Source organism: Balaenoptera acutorostrata, chromosome 20, assembly GCF_949987535.1.
Source record: "Balaenoptera acutorostrata chromosome 20, mBalAcu1.1, whole genome shotgun sequence".
In the NCBI taxonomy this organism is placed as follows: domain Eukaryota; kingdom Metazoa; phylum Chordata; class Mammalia; order Artiodactyla; family Balaenopteridae; genus Balaenoptera; species Balaenoptera acutorostrata.
In genome coordinates, this window is record NC_080083.1 from 15,986,379 (window position 1) to 16,009,665 (window position 23,287).

The 23,287-nt window shown below is 37.0% G+C and overlaps 1 protein-coding gene across 2 annotated transcripts in view; it reads right to left on the reverse strand.

The window, feature by feature from the left end:
• TAOK1 (TAO kinase 1) overlaps positions 1 to 23,287 on the reverse strand; it is a 158,404-nt gene that overhangs the window by 86,290 nt on the left and 48,827 nt on the right. For both annotated transcript variants that reach the window (XM_007183855.2, XM_007183856.2), the window contains one exon: positions 15,365 to 15,586. In XM_007183855.2, the coding sequence (XP_007183917.2) occupies positions 15,365 to 15,496 (132 nt within the window). In that variant the 5' untranslated portion in view covers positions 15,497 to 15,586. The remainder of the gene's footprint in view (positions 1 to 15,364; positions 15,587 to 23,287) is intronic.

The window sequence follows — 23,287 nt, forward strand, 5'->3', positions numbered from 1 at the left end:
AAAGACAGCCTCTTCAATAAACGGTGTTGGGAAAACTAGAAAGCTACATGCAGAAGAATCAAATTGGACTACTCTCTCACACCATATACAAAAATAAACTCAGAATGGATTAAAACTCCTAGAAGAAAACATAGGTAGTACACCCTTTGAAATCAGTCTTAGGAATATTTTTTCAGATATGTCTTCTCAGGCAAGGGAAACAAAGCAAAAAATAAACAAATGAGACTACATGAAACTAAAATGCTTTGCACAGGGAAGGAAACTGTCAACAAAATGAAAAGGCAGCCTACTGAATGGGAGAAGATATTTGCAGATGATATATGTGATAAGGGGTTAATATTCAAATTAAAACAAATAACCCAATTAAAAAATGGGTAGAGGGCCTGAATAGAAATTTTCCCAAAGAAGTCATAAAGGTGGCCAACAGATACATCAGGGAAATGCAAATCAAAAGCACAGTAAGATATCACCTCACACCTGTCAGAATGGCTATTAAACAGACAACAAATAACAAGTGTTGATGAGGATGTAGAGAAAAGGGAACCCTCGTGCACTATTGCTGGGGATGTACACTGGTGCAGCCACTATGGAAAACAGTATGGAGCTTCCTCAAAAATTAAAAATAGAACTACTAGACAATACAGCAATTCCACTTCTGTGTATTTTTCCGCAAAAAACAAAAACACTAATTTGAAAAGATTATACGCACCCCCATGTTCACTGCAGTTTTATTTACAATAGCCAAGATATGGAAGCAACCTAAGTGTCCAATGGATAAAGAAGACATGCTGGGCTTCCCTGGTGGCGCAGTGGTTGAGAATCTGCCTGCTAATGCAGGGGACACGGGTTCGAGCCCTGGTCTGGGAAGATCCCACATGCCACGGAGCAGCTGGGCCCGTGAGCCACAATTGCTGAGCCTGCGCGTCTGGAGCCTGTGCCCCGCGACGGGAGGGGCCGTGATAGAGAAAGGCCCGCGCACCGCGATGAAGAGCGGTCCCCGCACCGCGATGAAGAGTGGCCCCCGCTTGCCGCAACTGGAGAAAGCCCTCGCACGAACCGAAGACCCAACACAGCCAAAAATAAAAAAATAAATAAATAAATAAATAAATAAGAAAATCCTTTAAAAAAAAAAAAAAAAAAAGAAGACATGCTGCATATATACATACACACATATATATAATGGTGTGTGTCTGTATGTGTGTGTGTATAAATAAAATGGAGTATTACTAAGCCATTAAAAAGGAGTGAAATCTTGCCATTTGTGAAACCATGGATGGACCCAGGGGATATTATGCTAAGTAAAATAAGTCAGACAGAGAAAGACAAATATATGATTTCACTTACATGTGGAATCTAAAAAACAAAACAAACAAACAAAATGGAAACAGACTCATAGATACAGGGAAGGTACAGGTGGTTTGCCAGAGGGGATGGGGGTGAGGGGATGAGTGAAACAGGTGAGGGAGATTAAGAGGTACAAACTTTCAGTTAGAAACTAAGTGAGTCATAGGGATGAAATGTACAGCATGAAGAATACAGGCAATGATACTGTAATAACTTTGTATGGTGACAGATGGTAACTAGATTTATCATGGTAACCATTTTGTAACATATAGAAATATCAAATCACTATGTTGTGCACTTGGAACTAACATAGTATTGCAGGTCCATTATAATTCAAAAAATAAAAAAATTAAAATACTATTTAGAACAGAATTAAATGAGCTATGAGTAATTAAATAAGAGCACAATACTACATGTTATCTCTTCTCACCATCTGAAAGAAAAAATCTTTACCTTTAAAGAATAAAGGTAAAATTGACTACAGGCCTAAGGACAAACTTCATGCTGTAAAGAGCAAAAAAAGACAATATATACAACCAATCATTTTGTTACAGACCAGGAAACTGTGAATATCCATTTGGGAGCTATTTTAATGAATTAATAAGAATGTTCTGAAATCACCATATCAATTAATTATATGTAAACTGTCTTTCTATAATTCTTTTCTTAAAAATAAATTTATTTATTTATTTTTGGCTGCACTGGGTCTTTGTTGCTGCACGCGGGCTTTTCTCTAGTTGTGGCAAGCAGGGGTTACTCTTCGTTGTGGTGCACAGGATTATTGCTGTGGCTTCCCTTGTTGTGGAGCACAGGCTCTAGGCGCACGGGCTTCAGTAGTTGTGGCTCACGGGTTCTAGAGCACAGGCTCAGTAGTTGTGGCACACGGGCTTAGTTGCTCCACGGCATGTGGGATCGTCCCCGACCAGGTCTCGAACCCCTGTCTCCTGCACTGGCAGGCGGATTCTTAACCACTGCGCCACCAAGGAAGCCCTTCTTTTTTATATTTATATCTTTTTTCTTAAAACATTAAACAATTTGCTGTACCACTGAAAATATAAAGCTTGCCAAGCCCCTAAAAGAATACAGATTAATAAAATCTTACACTAGGAAGTAAGAGGTAAATATTACATCTCAGTTTTTAAAATAAAGAAAAAAACTTTTACAAAGTAAATAAATGACTTCACTGGGATCATACATGGTCTGCCACATTTGTTAGGAAGCTTGGTTCCAAAGCCAGTGTTCTATGGCCCATCTACAGACATCATGTTGGTTCTATGTAAGGTACTGGAAACTAAAAGAGAACGTTTATCTTCCTGGCAATCTAGAGATAGTGGTCCTTATGGATATCTGACTCTTTGGTTTGGTTTCAAACACTTATTATGATGCCAGTCCTTGATTAGCTTGTCTGAAGACAGCCAGAATACCTGGCTCATTTGAAGTATTCTTAAATTTAAGGCGACCCCTACTGTCAATTGATGAAAATTCAGACCTATATTTTAAGAACTATTTTTAGTCACCTAAAAAAATTTGATGAGAAGGTCCTTCCTGTATATACTCTATAGAAAGACACTGCACATTTAGCCCTGTCATGAGGCTGGGGCGAGAGAGCACATAAAATCAGAAGCACACTTTTAAGTGTGCACACTCACATATGCAACACACACATACACACACTGCCACATGGGTTTATCTAATACTACAAAATATGAAGGTTAGTGACCTAGAAATAGAATGACAGCAAAATTAGTCAATTGTGAGCTACAGTCAAACTATGCTCATCTATATGGTACATGTTTCCCAGACATCAAGACAATTAACAGAAAACACCTGCTCTGAGCAGTTGCCCCTGACTCCTCTAAGCTTCCAGGCAATGGTTCCTCAAGTGGTCCTAACCAGAACCTAGGTTTCTTTTCTTTATATACATATATATATACATTTTTGGGGGGGGCTGCGCCATGTCTTAGTTGCAGCATGTGGGATCTTTTAGTTGCGGCATGCACACTTCCTAGCTGCAGCACACATGTGGGATCTAGTTCCCTGACCAGGGATCAAACCCAGGCCCCCTGCACTGGGAGCATGGAGATCAAGATATTAAACATTTTAGGCCTTGTGGGCCAAATACATTTCTTCTTTTTCTGTTGCATACTCTTCCTTTTGTTTTTCCAAATGTAAAAATCATTCTTAGTTTGAAAGTTAAATGAAAATAGTTCACAGGCTGGACCATGAGCTATAGCATGGCACCTACTATAGATAAATCCTTGGTTAACATTTTGCCACATTTGCTTTGAAACTCTTTATCTAAAAATACATACTGTTATCATTACGTTATCATTCTTTTATTATTGAATAGGACTTGAGATAAATTCCTACCATTGGTTCCAAAGAACTTCATATATTTCCTGAGAACAAGAACATTCTCTTGAAAAACAACAGATCAAATTTAGGAAATTTAGCATTGATATAATACTATTATACAGTGCATCTATAGTCCATATTCAAATTTCACCAATTATCTCAATGTCCTTTATAGGAATTTTTTCCCAATCCAGGATCACCCATTGTGTTTAACCACCAGGTCTCTCCTAAGCCAGCTCCTGATATCTAGCTTAGACCAATTAGCTTTTGTTGCCCCTCCTATACTTAACTCTGGGACTATGAGACTTCCTCTCCCAACCAAAGCTCTCTGAAATAATCCAGCCTGGGTAGGACAAACCCAGAAATACTGCACAAGGAGGTCCAAGCACTAGAGAATCTCTCCCTGCCCACCACTACCCCATCCCCAGTAAATAATTCTCTTCCGTGAGTGAGGCACCACAGTGTCCACCCTCTTATCTTGTCAGAAAACAAGTTCTTTTGATTCTATCAATTTAAGTTTTAAATTCACTGCCACTATCTAGTTTGAGCTCTCAGCATTTCTTTCCAATTATAAAATCTTCATAATCAGCCTCCCTTCTTTGATCTTTGACACTTGCCAATCTCTCTTCTACACTGCTACAAAAATAAACTTTCTATGTCATAAATGGAAATATAATATTTCTGTTGCACTTCAGTGTTCCCTCAAGACTTCAGAATAAAGCCTACATTTTTTAGTATTTAGTGGAGGAGGCTCCCTTCAGGAGCCCTTGCTTGTCTTTCCTTTTTACCTTTCTCTGACCCCATCCTTAGTTCTCATTACAACCTTACTTCAAAACACACTCACTTCAGTTCTGGATTTTGGATAATGCAATTTTATAGTTTCATTTAAAATTTTAAAATCATTGATAATTTGCTAATATGTGATTTAATTCAGTCCCTTTAACGAAAGGAAAAGGACAATAACATTCCTCACTGGATAGATCATATGGGCAGGTCTGAAGAAGACAGAAAACCTACTGAAATTCTCTACTTTTCAATATCAATGAAAGACCAATTGCTCCAAAAACACATATCTTGGGCTTCCCTGGTGGCACAGTGGTTAAGAATCCTCCTGCCAATGCAGGGGACACGGGTTTGAGCCCTGGTCTGGGAAGATCCCACATGCCGTGGAGCAACTAAGCCCATGCACCACAACTACTGAGCCTGCACTCTAGAGACCACAAGCCACAACTACTGAGCCCACACGTCACAACTACGGAAGCCCGCGCACCTAGAGCCTGTGCTCCACAACAAGAGAAGCCACTGCAATGAGAAGCCCACGCATCGCAACGAAGAGTAGCTCCCGCTCACCGCAACTAGAGAAAGCCCGTGCGTAGCAACGAAGACCCAATGCAGCCAAAAATAAATAAATAAGTAAATAAATAAATAAATAAAAATAAAAAACTAAAAACACATATCTTTAGAGTAGGATATATGAAAAGTCTACACAAGTACAAATAATATCAAACATAAATCAAGGGAAATTTCACCACTAATTTTTGCCATGTTTCTGTTAGACTGTCCCAAAAGCCCAAACAAGAATCAAAGCAGTCAGTGTATGTAAAACAATTGTATGAAACTACTGGAGAGCAACAAACGTAGGCAAAGCTTTCAAGACTAGAAGCCTTGAGAGAAGAACAGTATCCAATGTGAGCAATAAATTTACTCCAGCTTCATCCCTGAACTTGTGGTATAACAGGAAAACAAGAGTCCAAGGAGGAAGCTAGGCTGAGGAGAGAGGCCAGAGATAGGAGCTTCCAAAGCGCCTGGAACTTAAAAAGCACAATCGTGGTTTAAGAAGATGTGGTATATACATGATGGAATACTACTCAGCCACAAAAAAGAGTGAAATATTGCCATTTGCAACAGCATGAATGATGTAGAAAATAGCATACAAAGTCAAGTCAGACAGAAAAAGATAAATATTATATGATATCACTTATATGTGGAATCTAAAAAATAATACAAATAAATCTACATACAAAACAGAAACAAACTCACAGACATAGAAAACAAACTTTTGGTTACCAAAAGGGAAAGCGAGGGGGGGAAGGGATAAATTAGGAGTGTGGGATTAATACATACCAACTACTATACCTAAAATAGATAAGCAACAAGGATTTGCTGTATAGCACAGGGAACTATATTCAATATCTTACAATAACTTGTAATGAAAAATAATCTGAAATATATATAACTGAATCACTCTGCTATACACCTGAAACTAACATAATATTATAAATCAACAATATTTCAATGTTTTTAAAGGTTAATATATTGGGAAAAAAGGCATAATCACAGAAGAGGGAGCTGAAAAGAAGCAGCTCGAAAATCTGCAAATTCTCCGCAAGTAAACAGTCAACTACTAAGTATATACTGCCTAAGACTCCCAGAAATCCAAAAGAAAACAGCAGTTGGAAGACTAAAGAGATAAGCAGAGCTTTCAGAAGACAAAAAGTGCTGGAGAGAAGGAGGTTGGAATTCAAACCCCACCAAACTGCTTGGGCTTTTTTTTTTTGTTTAATAAATTTATTTATTTATTTATTTAATTTATTTTGGCTGCGTTGGGTCTTCGTTGCTGCGCACGGGCTTTCTCTAGTTGCAGCGAGTGGGGGCTACTCTTCGTTGCAGTGTGCAGGCTTCTCATTGCAGTGGCTTCTCTTGTGGGGCACGGGCTCTAGGCGTGTGGGCTTCAGTAATTGTGGCTCGCGGGCTCTAGAGCACAGGCTCAGTAGTTGTGGTGCACCGGCTTAGTTGCTCTGCGGCATGTGGGATCTTTCCAGCCCAGGGCTCAAACCCATGTCCCCTGCAGTGGCAGGCGGATTCTTAACCACTGCGCCACCAGGGAAGCCCTGCTTGAGCTTTGATAAACACCCTAGACAGTCAGTTGGGATTCTAGAAGAGCCATGGTTTAAGAGTAAGGGCAAAGGCCTAGTAATAAGGGCAAAACTGACATCAACTAGCCCTAATAAAGCCTAAAACCAAGCCTCAAGGTGATTCAACACTATACTATCAGCTTACCAAAAGAAACCACAACTGTCTTTGAAGAAAAATAGAACCATCCAAAACATCTACAAATTCTCCTCTAAAAAGAAGAGTAACCAATCACAAATTGTAAGGCAAGCTAAAAAGTGGACCAAATACTGAAAAGGAAAAAACTGGAAATATAAATAGGCCCAATGGGGACTCAAATACTGGAGTTACTAACAGTCTTAAAAAAAAAAGGGGGGGGTACTTCCCTGTTGGTCCAGTGGCTAAGGCTCCAAGCTCCCAATGCAGGGGGCCTAGGTTTGATCCCTGGTCATGGAACTAGATCCCACAGGCTGCAACTAAGAATTTGCATGCCACAACTAAAGATCCCACATGCCGCGACTAAAGATTCCGCATGCCACAACTAAAAGATCCTGCACACCACAACTAAAAGATCTCGCATGCTGCAACTAAAAAAATAAATAAATAAAGATCCCTCATGCCTCAATGAAGATCCCACACACTGCAACTAAGACCCAGAGCAGCCAAACAAATAAATAAAATAAAAAAAAAAAAAAAAGGGAATCAAATGGACATTTTAGAAGTAAAATATATGAGAAAAACTTCACAAAACACAGGAGAAAGAGTTGAAATACTGTACAGTTTTTACATTGTTTGAGAAGTGGTAAAAGTGCTCATTTAAGTTAACTATAGTAAGTCAAGAATATATAGTATAATCTCTAGGGTAACAATTAATAATAAAGGACTGTATAACCAAAAGATTAATGTGAGAAAAAATATATTAATCATATCTTCTAAATTGCTGTAATCTGATGCTTTGACAGCTAGGGCCTTGCTAACAGGAAGAGACTACACTCCCAGAGCTAGCTAATTCCTAGAGAGAAAAAACAAGCACTTCTTTCATATACAAACCACAAATCCAAAGCCTGTATCTCCAATGACTTCACACTATGGGCCCCTACACCATATTCTAATCACCACAGGGCCGAGAACCAGACAACTAGGGACATCCCCTCTACCCACAGCCTGCTGAAATTAAAGTAGTTAATCCAAAACTTGCTTACCCTGCTTCACTTGTTTATTCCCACAGAAACCACAATAAAGGCTCTTGCCCATGCTTTTTCCCTTGCTTTCTCACTTATACCAGTGTTTCCCCAGGTGGCCCTCTCTGGCATGGCATGCCCTCTTCTCTTGGAATCTGTGAGTATAATAAACTATCTTTTCTTTTTTTTTTAAAGACTTATTATTTTATTTATTTTTGGCTACATCGGGTCTTAGTTGTGCAGCACTCAGGCTTCCCTCTAGTTGTGGTGCGCAGGCTTAGTTGCCCCATGGCATGTGGGATCTTAGTTCCCTGACTAGGGATCGAACCCGTGTCCCCTGCATTGAAAGGGGGATTCTTTACCACTGGACCATCAGGGAAATCCCTAAACTATCTTTTCAATGGCAGTTGTTACCTGATCTTTGGTCTTTCCATACTTGAATTAAAACCTATATTTTAAAACAAAAGAACAATAAACACTTGATTAATTCAAAAGATAGCAAGAATGAGGAATAAAGAAAGAACAGATAGGACAAACAAAAATCAAATAGGAAAATAGACTTATGCCCAACTATGTTAGTAATAGCATCAAATATAGATGGGCAAAACACTCCAATTAAAACAAAGATGAGATAGAGAAAAAGCTCCTTGACATTGGTCTTGGCAGCAATTTTCTGGATATGACACCCAAAGTACAAACAACAAAAGCAAAATTAAATAAGTGGGACTGCATCAAATTAAAAAGCTTCTGCACAGCAAAAGAAACAATCAACAAAATGGAAGGGTAATCTATGGAATGGGAGAAAATATCTGCAAATCATGTATCTGATAAGGGGTTAATATCCAAAATATATACAGAACTCATAAAACTCAATAGCAAAACACAAACAAAAACACAAAACCAACCTAATTAAAATATAGGCAGAGGACCTGAATAGACATTTTTTCAAAGAAGACATATGTCAACAGGTACATGAAAATATCACTAATCATTAGGGAAATGCAAATCAAAACCACAATGATATGTCACCTTACACCTGTCAGAATGGCTATTATGAAAAAGACAAGTGATAACAAGTGTTGGCAAGAGTGTGCAGTGGCCATAAACTGGTATGGCCACTATGGAAAACAGTATGGAGGCTCCTCAAAAAATTAAAAATAGAACTACCATATGATCCAGCAATCCTACTTCTGGATATATACCCAAATGAATGGGAATTGCAATTTGAAGAGATATCTGCACCTCCATGTTCATTACAGCATTATTCACAATAGTCAAGACATGGAAACAACCATATCTTGAAGTGTCCATCAAAGGAGGAATGGATTAAGAAGATGCAGTGTGTGCCCATACAAACAACAGAATATTATTCAGCCATGAAAAAGAAGAAAATCCTGCTGTTCGCAACAACCTGGATGAAACGTGAGGGCGTCATGCTATGTGAAATAAGTAAGACAGAGAAAGACAAATACTGTTTATTATCACTTATATGTGGAATCTAAAAAAGCTGAACTCAGAGAAACAGAGAATAGAGTGATGGTTACCAGGGGTTGGGGGTAGGGAAGATAATGATCAAAGGGTACAAGTTACAAGATTAACAAATTCTGGGAATCTAATGTACAACATGGGGATTACAACTAATAATACTTTATTATATACATGAAAGCTGCTAAAAGAGTAGATCATAAATGTTCTCACTACAAAAAGGAAATGGTAATTATGTGACGGGATGGAGGTGTTAGCTAATGATATAGTAGTAATCATTTTGCAATATGTAAATGTATCAAATCAACACGCTGTACACCTTAAACTTACACAATGTTATATGTCAATTATACCACAATAAAAGTGGAAAAAAATTCGTGGAGGAAAAAACAACAAAGATGAGAAATACTTTAGAATAAAGTTCCAGAAATAATAAATGACAAGGAAAAAGAAATATACTACATAAGCATTAGCCAAAGAAAGCTATCATTAATATCAAAGTAGATTTTAAAGCAAGAAATACTAAGAAAGGTAAAGAGTGGAATTTTAATGATAATGGGACAATTCAACAAGATACAATAATCCTAAATTTGTACATTCCCAGTAACATAGGTCAGAAATGTATAAAGTAAAACAAGATACAGTTAAAAAGCAAAATAGATAAATCCACTATCAGTGGAGATTTTTAAATACTGATAGAACACACAGACCAAAAACAAACTAGTAAAATCAGAAAGGACCCAAAAGATCTGAAGAATATAATCAACAAATGTTACCTACTTGACATACATAGATAGTCACACCCAATAAACTGCAGAATATATATAATTTTCCAGTGCACATACTAGAAGAAAATATTCACAAAACATATATTGATTGACCAAGTATCCTGGAAATTCTACAAACTCAATCTAAAAAGAAAGCCCAATTTTCAAAAAATGGGCAAAATATTTGAACAGATACTTCCAAAGATACGTGAATGATCATTAAGTCTATGAAAAAGAGCTCAACATCATCAATCAGCAGGGAAACGTACATTAAAGCCTAACTGAAATACAATTACACACCCACCAGAATAACTCAAATTAAAATGACTGTCAATATCTAATGCTGGCAAGGATATGGAGCAAAAAGAATTCTCATACACTGTAGATGGGAATGTAAACTTTCTACTTAGTGAAAAAGTCTGGCAATTGGCATAGAACTAAACATACACCTGCCCTATGATCCAACAACTCCAACAAATCTTAGGTATTTACTTAAAAGAAATGAAAGATTGGGTCCACAAAAAGACTTATAAGTCAAAAGACTTTAAATCAAAAAAGGTTATAAAAAACAAAGAAGGACATTATTTATTAATAAAGGTTCAATACAGCAAGAAGGTATAACAGGGGCTTCCCTGGTGGCGCAGTGGTTGGGAATCTGCCTGCTAATGCGGGGGACACGGGTTCGGGCCCTGGTCTGGGAGGATCCCGCATGCTGCGGAGCGGCTGGGCCCGTGAGCCACAACTACTGAGCCTGCGCGTCTGGAGCCTGTGCCCCGCAACGGGAGGGGCCGCGATAGTGAAAGGCCCGCGCACCGCGATGAAGAGCGGTCCCCGCACCGCGATGAGGAGTGGCCCCCGCTTGCCGTAACCGGAGGAAGCCCTCGCACGAACCGAAGACCCAACACAGCCAAAAATAAATAAATAAATAAATAAAGTAGCTATAAGAAGGTATAACAATTATAAACATTTACACACCTATGGACAGATAAGTAAGTATATACAGTTCTACAATAATAGTTGGAGACTTCAATAACCCACTCATAATAAAGGAGAGGACAACCAGACAGAAGATAAGCAGGGAAATAGAGGACTTAACACAATAAACCAACTAGATCTAACAGAATATGCATTCTATACACAACAATAGAATACACAGTCTTCTCAAGTGCACATGGGACATTTTTCAGGACAGACCATATGTTATGCCAAAAATCAAGTCTCAGTAGATTTTAAAAGATAGATATCATACAAAGTATCTTCTCTGACCTCAATGGGATAAAGTCAGAAAACAATAACGAAAATGGAAAAATGGAAAATTCACAAAATTGTAAAAATTAAACAGCACACTTTTAAACAACCAATGTATCAAAGAAGAAGTCACAAGGCATATTAGAAATACTGAGAGCTGAATTAATACAAAAATACAACATACCAAAACTTATGGAACCAAGTGAAAGAAGTGCTCAGGAGGAAATTTATAGCTATAAACACATTAAAAAACAAGAAAGATCTCAAATTAACAACCTAACTTTACAACTTAAAAGTCAGAAAAAGAAAAGCAAACTGAACTCAAAGCTAGCAGAAGGAAGGAAATAATAAAGATTAAAGCAGAGATAAGTGAAAGAATCAAAAAATAGAGAAAATCATTGAAATCAAAAGTTGGTTCTTCAAAAAGATCAACAAAATTGATAAACCTTTACCTACACAGACTAAGAAAAAAGAGAAGACCCAAATTACTACAATTAGAAATGGAAGTGGGAACATTACTACTGATTCTAGAGAAATAAAAAGGATTATAAGAGTACTATGCAAACAAATTAGACAAAATGGGCAAATTCCTAAAAACAAAACCTACCAAGACTAAAGGATGAAAAAATGGAAAACCTGAATAGTATTACTTATTATTATTATTACTTACTATAACTAGTAAAGAGATTGAATAAGTCATCAAAAATTTCCCAAAAAAGAAAAGCCCCTAAATGAGAAAACAACCTGATTAAAAAATTGAGCCGAAGACCTTAACAGAGGTCTATATATCAGGTATATATCTGTATATATCAAAGAATATATACAGGTGGCAAATAAGCATTTGTAAAGATGGTCCACATCATATATTATCAGGGAAATGGAAATAACAATGAGATAACGCTACACACTAATTAGAACGGCCAAAATCTGGAACACTGATAGCACCAAAGGTTGGTGAGGATGTGGAACAACAGGAACTCTCATTCACTGCTGGTAGGAATGCAAAATGGAACAGCCACTTCAGAACATAGTTTGGCAGTTTCTTACAAAATTAAACATACTCTTACTTATCCAGCAATAGCACTTGGTATTTGCTTAAAGGAATCAAAAACTTACGTCTACACAAAAACCTGCACACAGAGCTTTTTTCAGGGCAGTGAAAATACTCTGTATGATACTATAATGATACTTGCCATTATACATTTGTCCAAACCCAAAGAATGTACAAGACTAAGAATGAACCCTGATATAAACTATGATGAGTATGCTACGTCAATGTAGGTTCATCAGAACATGGTTCATTGAACAGTACAAAACATTGCTAAACAAAATTAAATAAGACCTAAATAAATGTTTAGAAAGACATGCTGCGTTCATGGATTGTAAGACTTAATACTGTTAAGATGCCAATACTACCAAACATGATCTACAGATTTAAACAATCCCTATCAAAATTCCAACAGGCTTTTTCACAGAAATGGAAAAGCTAGTCTTTAAATTCATATGGAATTGGGAGGGGTCCCAAATAGCCAAAACTGTCCTTAAAGAGAATAATAAAGTTATTCCTGATCTCAAACTCACTACAAAGCTACAGTAATCAAAACATGCTAGTAAAAAAAAAAAAAAAAAGCTAGTATGCTAGCGTGGTACTAGCATAAAGACAAATGGAATAGAACAGAGAGTTCAGAAATAAATGTATACAATATGGCCAAGTGATTTGACAAGGATGTCAAGACAATTCAGTGGGGAACAACAGTCTCTTCAACAGATAGTACTGGGACAACTGGATTTCCATATGCAAAAAATGAAGTTGGACCTCCACCTCACAACATATACAAAAATTAACTCAAAATGGATCAATTACCTAAATAGAAGAGTTAAGACCATAAAACTCTTAGAAGAAAACACAGGGGTAAATCTTTATTACCTTGGATTTGGCTATGAATTCTTAGACATGATAGCAAAAGCATGAGCAACGGAAGAAAAAATAGATAAACTGGATTTCATTCAAAGTTTAAACTTTTGTATATCAAATGACATTATCAAGAAAGAGAAAAGATAAACTACAGAATGCGAGAAAATATTGTCAAATCATGTATCCAATAATTTAATATTCAAAATACATGAAGAACCCTTACGACTCAACAACAAAGAGACAAAAAAACCAACTTTTAAAACGGGCAAGGGCTTCCCTGGTGGCGCAGTGGTTGAGAGTCTGCCTGCCAGTGCAGGGGACACGGGTTTGAGCCCTGGTCTGGGAAGATCCCACATGCCATGGAGCAACTAGGCCCGTGAGCCACAATTACTGAGCCTGCGCATCTGGAGCCTGTGCTCCGCAACATGAGAGGCCACAATAGTGAGAGGCCCGCGCACCGCGATGAAGAGTGGCCCCTACTTGCCGCAACTAGAGAAAGCCCTAGCGCAGAAACGAAGACCCAACACAGCCAAAAATAAATAAATAAATAAATAAATAAAATTAAAAAAAAAAAAAAACGGGCAAAAGACTTGAACAGACATTTCTCCAAAGAAGATACACAAATGGCCAATAGGCACATGAAAAAATGCTCGACATATGTCATTAGGGAAATGAAAATCAAAACTACAAGATACTACTGCAGACCTAGTAGGATGGCTAAAATCAAAATAACAGACAATAATAGGCATTTGCAAGGACATGGAGTAACTGGAACACTGGTACACTGCTGATGGGAATGGAAATGAAGCAGCCACTCTGGTGCAGTTTGGCAGTTCCTCAAAAAGTTAAACATAGAATTACTATGTAATTCAGTATTTTCACTTCTAGGTACATACCAAAATTTGAAAACAGGGACTCAAACAGATACTTGTACACCAATGTTCACTGTAGCATTTATTCACAATAGGCAAAAGGTAGACACAATCGAGTGCCCATCAACAGATGAATGGATAAACAAACCATGGTATATACAAACAATGGAATATTATTCAGCTATAAAAAGGAATGAAGTACTGATACATGCTACAACATCAAAGACCCGCCAAGTGATTATGCTACACATTATGCTAAGTGAAATTAGCTATACATGAAAGTACAAATATTGTATGATTCCACTTATATGAAATATCTAGACTAGGCAAATTCATAGAGACAAAAGGTAGATTAGAGGTTACCACCGGCTGGGTAGAGGGGGAAATGAGGAGTTATTGCTAATAGATACAGAGCTTCTGTTTGGGGTGATGAAAAAGTTTTGAAAATAGATAGTGGTAATAATGGTTGTAAACATTGTGAGTATAATTAATGCCACAAATTGTACACTTAAAAATGGTTAAAATGGCAAATCTGGTGTTTTCTGGGTTTTTTAAAGTACAAAATACACACATACGGGGCTTCCCTGGTGGTGCAGCGGTTGAGAATCTGCCTGCCAATGCAGGGGACACGGGTTCGGGCCCTGGCCTGGGAAGATCCCACATGCCACGGAGCAACTAGGCCCATGAGCCACAATTACTGAGCCTGCGCGTCTGGAGCCTGTGCTCCACGACAAGAGAGGCTGCGATAGTGAGAGGCCCGCGCACTGCGATGAAGAGTGGCCCCCGCTTGCCGCAACTAGAGAAAGCCCTCGCACAGAAATGAAGACCCAACACAGCCAAAAATAAATTAATTAATTAAAAAAAACAAAAAAAAACAAAAAAACCACACATACGCACACAAGAAAAAAAAACTTTGGTACATAGCCTTCTGCCAAATAATAATCCTAGATTTCCACAAAACTAAAACTCACTCCGTATGGAACTTTACAGAAGTCAGTGTTCTGCAATATTTAATTCTATAGCAATGCAAGTCATGTGACTCCTAAAAACAGTGTGCTGAAAATTCTAAACACTAAGTCAAAGCAAAATAACATTCGTTTCCATTTTTTCAATAATCCAAGAAACTCAATAAATAAAGCTATTTTCATATTATACACACACACACACACACACACACACACATATGCAAGTGACTATAAAATGGACTATGGCCTCTGTCTGTCTCTTTATGTTATTGTTTTTCATTTTGCCAGGACTGGATTTTGAGTAAATCCTGGTCACTGACATTAAGCCTTTAACACTTACAAAATACACTGCTCCAAAGCTTCCATGGCCAATTTCTCTGAGATCTGTGAAGAGCTTCTCTGGATCTTCTTTGAAGAAGAGCTCTGCAATTTCAGGGTCCTTCAGGCTGCCCGCACGGTTAGTTGATGGCATCCTGCTGGGCAATCAGCTGTCTGATTCTAATTTTATATTGCTATCCCAATCCTTGGTTCATCTGTATGAATGAAGCCACGCTGGCATAAACTATTGTAGAGAAATAAGAAAAGAAAAAAGTCAGGAAAACCAAAAGGTGCTAAGAATAATTAGTATAAGATCATTTTCTGATAGCATATATAAAATTCTCTCAGGCCTAGAATTTCACTGAGAAGGAAGTGTGATCTACTAGTGCAGTAGTTCCTAAATCTGGCTCATCATCACAATCACCTGTGGTGCTTAAAAAAATGAGTCCTACTATACACAGGGTAAGTTTTACCGTACATATACTTTTAAATATTAAATAAATCTTTATATCTTGGAAGGCTTATCTAATCCTTATCTAATTCTGAGGTAGTGAGCCCATTGGCAGACAAGATAATAGAACACACAGACCATTAAAAAAACATGCATGACAACTTAAGATGTACCCGTAATAGGTTTCTAACAACAGGAAGATTCCCATCTATTAATGATTTTCAAATATAAGAAAATACACAAAGGATTTAACTCAGTTAGCTGTCTTTCTTTTCCTTTCAGATACCGTATGCCAGTGTTCAATCAACTCTAACACAAACATTCCAAAGAAAAATGCAGTGGGAGAAAGTAATGAATTTAATGAAGACAACTGCTTCCCCTGTAAACCTGACTCACATTAAAATATGGCCTTTATCAAATCTGCTTCATTAGATAAGTAGACATTACAGATAACCAATAAATTCCCTGGTGGTTCTGCTATCAGTTCCTCTACATCAGATACCCAATTTAAAAAATGGCTGTCATTACTGAGAAACTTCAGTAGGTTCTGGAATGTTACTACCTGGATATGAATCCTGGCAACACTATTTATAAGCTGTGAACTTGAGTAGCCTTATTTTCCTAATCTGTAAAGCGAAAATAATATCCTACCTAATACAGTGGTTCTGAAGGTTAAATGAGTTAATAAATACAAGCATAGACTAGTACTCAGGCATAGTAAGCACTATATTAAATGTCAGCTATTTTAACCTAAATAAATTCACCAATCAAAAAAAAAGAAAACCCTCCAAAATGTATTTCATTTGCCTCCTAATTGATTTCATTAGACTCTAGTCAATTCTCCCCCACTTCACACAACTTTTAAGCAGGTAACTACTGGTCTCATTTTTAGTGAAGTCAGCTGAACCAATTTTAATTCTTGGTAGAAAACTTCTTTGTAACTACATAAAACATATTTACATGTCTTTTGTACCTCCTTAAATTAACACTCCACTGCAATAAAAACATTTAAATTATTAATTTGTATTTCATTTCTAACACACTTTCTAGGCTGCCCCATATACATTAACCAATTTTCCTGCTCTGCAAGTTCCCTGCAAAGTGTTTCAATTATAGTTCTAAGAATATGTGATCATAGAAGATTGAACTAAATTCCATAAAAAGTATTATTATTCAATTAATCCACCTGTTTTTAAAAAACCTGCAGTGTTACTTAAGACTTATTTAAGAACTCTGAATGATCAAGTTATAGTACCTTTATTACAAGAATTATTTTACATTAAAATTCTCTAACCAGTTCCAGGATTTGCATATTCCTATCTGCCTAACGAATTCCCACTCAAAATCTTTCAAGATTTAGATTAAATGTAATGTTTAAAATTTTAACTAGACAGGTAGGCACAATGTGTCTCATTCATCTTTATATTACCTGTCTACATCCTACACCATACCTCCGACAGTTAATATTACATAAATATTTGTTGAACTAAAAGAATACACTTAATTCTTCTTTAACACCCCTTAAAATGATTTCGCTTCCACAAATATTTACCAAATAGTATACATGAGAGTATGATATACGAAATATTAAATAAAGTTAATAGTAGAGAAACAGAGTAAATTCATAAGGACAGCACCCTCCAGAAAATCAGAGAAAAAAGAAATGAAGGAACTGGAAAATCTGCTGTACCAAATACCAAAAGATAATACAAATCTATTGCTATCAGTAGAATGTTAAAATAAGACAAGTAAATCATTAATCTAAAAGAGTCCAGAAACAAACCCATGTATGTGTATCTCGGAATTTAGCATACAATTAAAGGAGAAGAAATAAATTTTGTTAAGAAAACTAAGAACCCATTCAGAAAAAATTATAAAAATTATATAATGATATCCCTATCACATACCTTATATAACCATTACTGCTAAATGGCTTAAACAAACCTCTCAAATCAATGAGGAAAAAAAAGTATTTGATAAAAGTAAGTGTTGTTGGGAGACCCCAATAGCTATTTGGAAAAAAATAAAATAACACCTGTTCCTCAAACTAAATATCAGAATTACATATGGGTCAGAAATGCAAAAATTAGAAAAATGAAACTATATAAGTACTAGTAGGAAATGTAAGTTCCTCTGTAATCAGGGAATGAAGAAACTTTCCTAACTATGATCCAAATCCAAAACAATAAGGAAAAAGACTGATATATTTAACAGGATAAAAAAAAAAAACTTGGGAGGAGGGGCCATGGAAAAAGACACTCCAGACAAAAAGGACAAATGATAAACTTGGAAAAAAAATGTTTGAAACTTACGTTTACAAAGGGTTAGTATTCCTAATATGTAAAGAATTTCAAAAAAACAAACAAGACAATAACCTGACATTCTTACATTCTTAATATGTAGTTTCTAAAAACAGCACACACACCCCCCCCCAAGAAAACACCACCACCACCACCACCAACCCGAAGGAGATATGGGTAGTTCACAGAAAAGAAAAAAAGAAAGAAAGAAACAAAAGAAACAACCATGAAATCTATGAAAATACGTTCAACATCACTCAAAGTATAAGAAATACAAATTAAAACTATCCTAAGATTTCATTTTGTACCTATGAGAATGGCAAAAATTCACCACACACTGGTGGTGGGGTGGAAGAGAAATATGCACTCTCATATATTAGCAGTGGTAATGCAAAAACAGTACAAAACCTGTGGAGAAAAATCTAGCAAAATCAAATATGCACTTACCATTTCACACAAAAATCCCACTTAAAGAATCCATATCAAAAATACTTATACAAAATATAAGAAATGATAAATGTACACAGTGAGGAACTAGGGGAATCCCCTGGCAGTCCAGTGCTTAGGACTCCTCGCTTCCAACTGCAGGGGGCCCAGGTTTAATCTCTGGTCAGGGAACTAAGACCCCATAAGCCATGCATATGTCCAAAAAAATAAAAAGATCAAAAAAAACAAAGTGAAGAACTGGAACTCATTACATTGTGGATGGGAATTTGAAATGATACAACCATTCTGGAAAACTGTTTAACAGATGCTTATCAAGTTAAATAAACATTTATTATGTGATGGAACAGTTCCTTAACTAGTTATCACTTACTCAAAAGTAATGAAAACAAAGGCACACAAAAAGACTTATACACAGCAGCTTTATTCATAATAGCCCAAAACTGCATATAATACAAACGTCTATCAACAAATATATGTATAATAAAATTGTGATATATTCACACAATGAAATTCTTTTCACAGCAATAAAAAGGAATAAAACTGCTGATCCATGCAGCAACCCAGGTGAATTTCAAAAGCATTATGCTCCAGCAAAAAAAGCCAGAAACCAAACAGTAAAAACTGTATGATTCCCCTGAAAAATTCTCAAATAGGCAAAACTAGTATTGCGACAGAGTCACGGTTGTTTGGGGCCAGTTGGGGGAAGAAAAGGGGAACTGACCACAAAAGGGCTCACAAGGACTTTCTGGGGTAATAGAATCTTCTATTAGACTGCAGCAGTGAATTACTCTTGTCAAAACTCCAACTATATTAAAATAGATGCCTTTATGTATATTATACCTCAATTAAAGTAATAACTTTAAAAAATTAAATAAATGTCTTAAAATCTAAGATAAATATATGTAGGGACTTCCCTGGTGGTCCAGTGGTTAACACTCCACACTCGCAAGGCCGAGGGCCCGGGTTCGATCCTTGGTCAGGAACTAAAATCCCACATACCGCAAGTAGAAAAGCCTGCATGCCGCAACGAAGACCCAGCACAGCCAAAAATTAATTAACTAATTTAAAAGATATATATATGTGTGTATATAAAAAATATATAAATATATGTGTATATATACATATTTATATATATATAAAAGATATATATATATATATAGCAAATTTATAAACAAGGTATGGAAGGATGTGTATTAAAATGTTATTATTTTCTGATAAAGTAGGGCTGTGAAGAGCATTACTTGTTAACCTAGACATCTATATTACCTGAATTTTTATAGCAACCACTTTCAAAATTTAAAAAAATTTTAAATTTGAGAAAAATAAAATAGAATATTTTTTAAACTAGAAGAATACATACTCCAACTAGAGAGAACATCCAAAAGGCTATTAGTACTTTAACTTACAAAAGACTAATGCATTAAAAAAATCTGTATATCAAAAAATTGAGTTGAATGCAAAAACTGAAACATCCGGAGCACACAAAATTAAGCGTTATTATTATTCCTTAAAGATAGAGATATCATCCAAATCACTGAGCAAATACCTAATCCACCAAAATATAAATGGCCAAAGGATATATATCAACATGCCATAAACAGGCAATACAAATGACTGGGGAGAGAAGTCAAAACTTGAAGAATAATGGGTATGGCCATGAGTTTTCTGATTCCATTTTCCTCCTTTATCTCCTGTCTCTGACAGAAGAGTGTGGCCTCAGTTACAAAACTATGTTCAGTGTGCTGACAAGAAAACAAAGAAATTCTCCCCCTGTCCAAAGGACCAGGAAAAGGGAACCCTGTGATCTGGAGATTGTGGGGGAAATGCCTTCTTTTGGTCTTTTCTTTTTTCTCTCCTCAGCCATAGAATTGCACTGCCCCAGCAATAGAAAAACCCAAAGAGAAAACCAATCTCTCTGGCCAGAAAAACTGGGAAAACAGGCTCTCTGTCATTCAAAAAGTATTAGGGGAATTCCCATTATTTTTTTTCCTCCTCTCTCTTCTTTCCCCACTTCACTTAAGGGCAGCCCCAGTTATGGGGAACTGTACAATGCAGAGGTCTAAAAGCTCTGAGAGAAACCTGTCTTTCTGGAACTGGGAAAAAGGCCACTGGAAACTGAAGAGTATGGGGGAAATCATGGAGAGTAGAGAGCTGGAAAAGAGATCCCCTAATTCTGTGTATAAACCAATACAAATAATGATTTATGTTTGTGTAAAACAGACTCAAAGAGGTGCAGCAAAGGCTACGCTAAAGAGAACTAATCTATGATATAAACCACTGCCCAAGTCCCAGACTATCACTGAGAGGCACAATGCAGGGCAAATCCAAAGAGCACAACAAAAGCTTTGTAAACAGAACTGATATTAGAGCCACCACCCACAGAAAGTGAGACAACTTGCCATCTAAACTGGTAGGTGTCTGCTAAAACAAACAAACAAATCAACACTCTCCAGAGGATAGTAACAGGATCAGAAATGACAATACTCAAAATGTCCAAGATAAAATCCAAAATTACTCTACATGCAAAAACAAACACACAAAACACACACACACACACAACTGGAAAATGTGACAAATTATCAAGGGAAAAGAGGACCAACAGATGCTTATTCTGAGATGACGCATGTTGGAATTATCACATAAAGACTTTTTTTTTGGCTGCGTTGGGTCTTCGTTGCTGTGCTCGCGCTTTCTCTAGTTGCAGCGAGTGGGGGTTACTCTTTGTTGCGGTGCATGGGTTTCTCATTCTGGTGGCTTCTCTTGTTGTGGAGCCCAGGCTCTGGCTATGTGGGCTTCAGTAATTGTAGCATGTGGGCTCAGTAGTTGTGGTGCATGGCCTTTAGGGCGCGCGGGCTTCAATAGTTGTGTGCAGGCTCAGTAGTTGTGGCTGGCGGGCTCTAGAGCGCAGCCTCAGTAGTTGTGGCGCACGGGCTCAGCTGCTCTGCAGCATGTGGGATCTTCCCGGACATGGGCTCGAACCCACATCCCCTGCATTGGCAGGCGGATTCTTAACCACTGCGCCACCAGGGAAATTCCCACATAAAGACGTTAAAGCGGCTATTATAATCATAATAAATGAGGTGATGGTTAACACTCTTGAAACAACTGAAAAGACAAATTCTCAGCAGAGAAAGAGAAACTATAAAAAAAAGAACCTCACGGGAAATTCAGAACTGAAAAATACAGTATCAGAAATTTTTAAAAAATCATTGCATGGGGTCAACCACAGAACATAGATGATAGAGGAAAGAGTAAACTTGGAGAGAGAGCAAATGATATTATCTAAATTGAGGAAAAGAAAAAATGACTGAATGAAATGAATGGAGCCTTAGTGACTCACAGGACTATATCAAATTGTCTAAGTTTCACATCACTGGCATTCATATAAGGAGAGGAAAAATAAATTGGCAGAGAAAAAAAACTTTCTTGCTAATGGCAGAAAACTTCCCAGATTTGACAAAAGATATAAATTTAGAGATTCAAGAAGCTCAGTAAACCCCAAACAGGAAAAATTCAAAGAAAATCAGGCCTAGACACATCATAATCAAAATGCTAAAAAACAAAAATTTGAATGACTACAGATTTTCATAAAAAACAATGAAGTCCACAGAAAGTAGAATAATAGCTTTTAAAGGTGATAAAAGGAAAGAACTGCCAACCCGGAACAGAATCCTTTATCTACCTTCTTTAGGAATGAAAGCCAAAAAAGAGAGAGAGAGAGATTGAGATTCTTACCTAAGGGAAAACTAAGAGAATCCGTTCCCAGCAGATCTGCTCTAAAAGAAATGCAAAATATTAAATGAAAGAAATCTAGAGTGGCTATATTAATATCAGACAAAACAGACTTCAAAACTAGGAAAATCCCAAGGGATAAGGAAGGACATTACATAATGATAGGATTCCACTATCAAATCCTAAATTTGTATTCACCTGACTGACAAAAGAGCTTCAAATAAAATGAAGCAAAATTGATACAACTGAAAAGAGAAATAAGACAAGTCTATAATTATACTGGGAGACTCCAACACTCCTCTCAGAAATTTAAAGAAAAAGTAGTCTGAAAACACACAGAACAACACTGTAGAACACCACTATCAATCAACCTGACCTAATGACATTTCCAGAATACTACACCTGACAGAATATACATTCTTTTCAAGTGCATATATGATAATCCCACAGAGAGATCATATTCTGAGCCATAAAACATATCTTAAGTGTGAAAATTTTCAATTCATATAAAATAAGTAATCTGACCATAGTGTAATTAAGCTTAAAATCAGTAACAGAAAGATAACTTAAAAAAAAAAATTTATTTTGAGATGACTCATGTTGGAATTATCACATAAAGACTTTTTTTTTTTTCCAAGTAACCCATGGTTCAATAAAGAAGTTTCAAGGAAAATTAGAAAAGAATGAGTTGAGTGAAAATAAAAATACAACATAAAACTTGCAGGATACAGCTAATGCAGTGTTTACATAGAAACACTGATTCTGGGCTTCCCTGGTGGCGCAGTGGTTGAGAATCTGCCTGCTAATGCAGGGGACGCGGGTTCGAGCCCTGGTCTGGGAAGATCCCACATGCCACGGAGCAACTGGGCCCGTGAGCCACAATTGCTGAGCCTGCGCGTCTGGAGCCTGTGCCCCGCAACGGGAGGGGCCGCGATAGAGAAAGGCCCGCGCACCGCGATGAAGAGCGGTCCCCGCACCGCGATGAAGAGTGGCCCCCGCTTGCCGCAACTGGAGA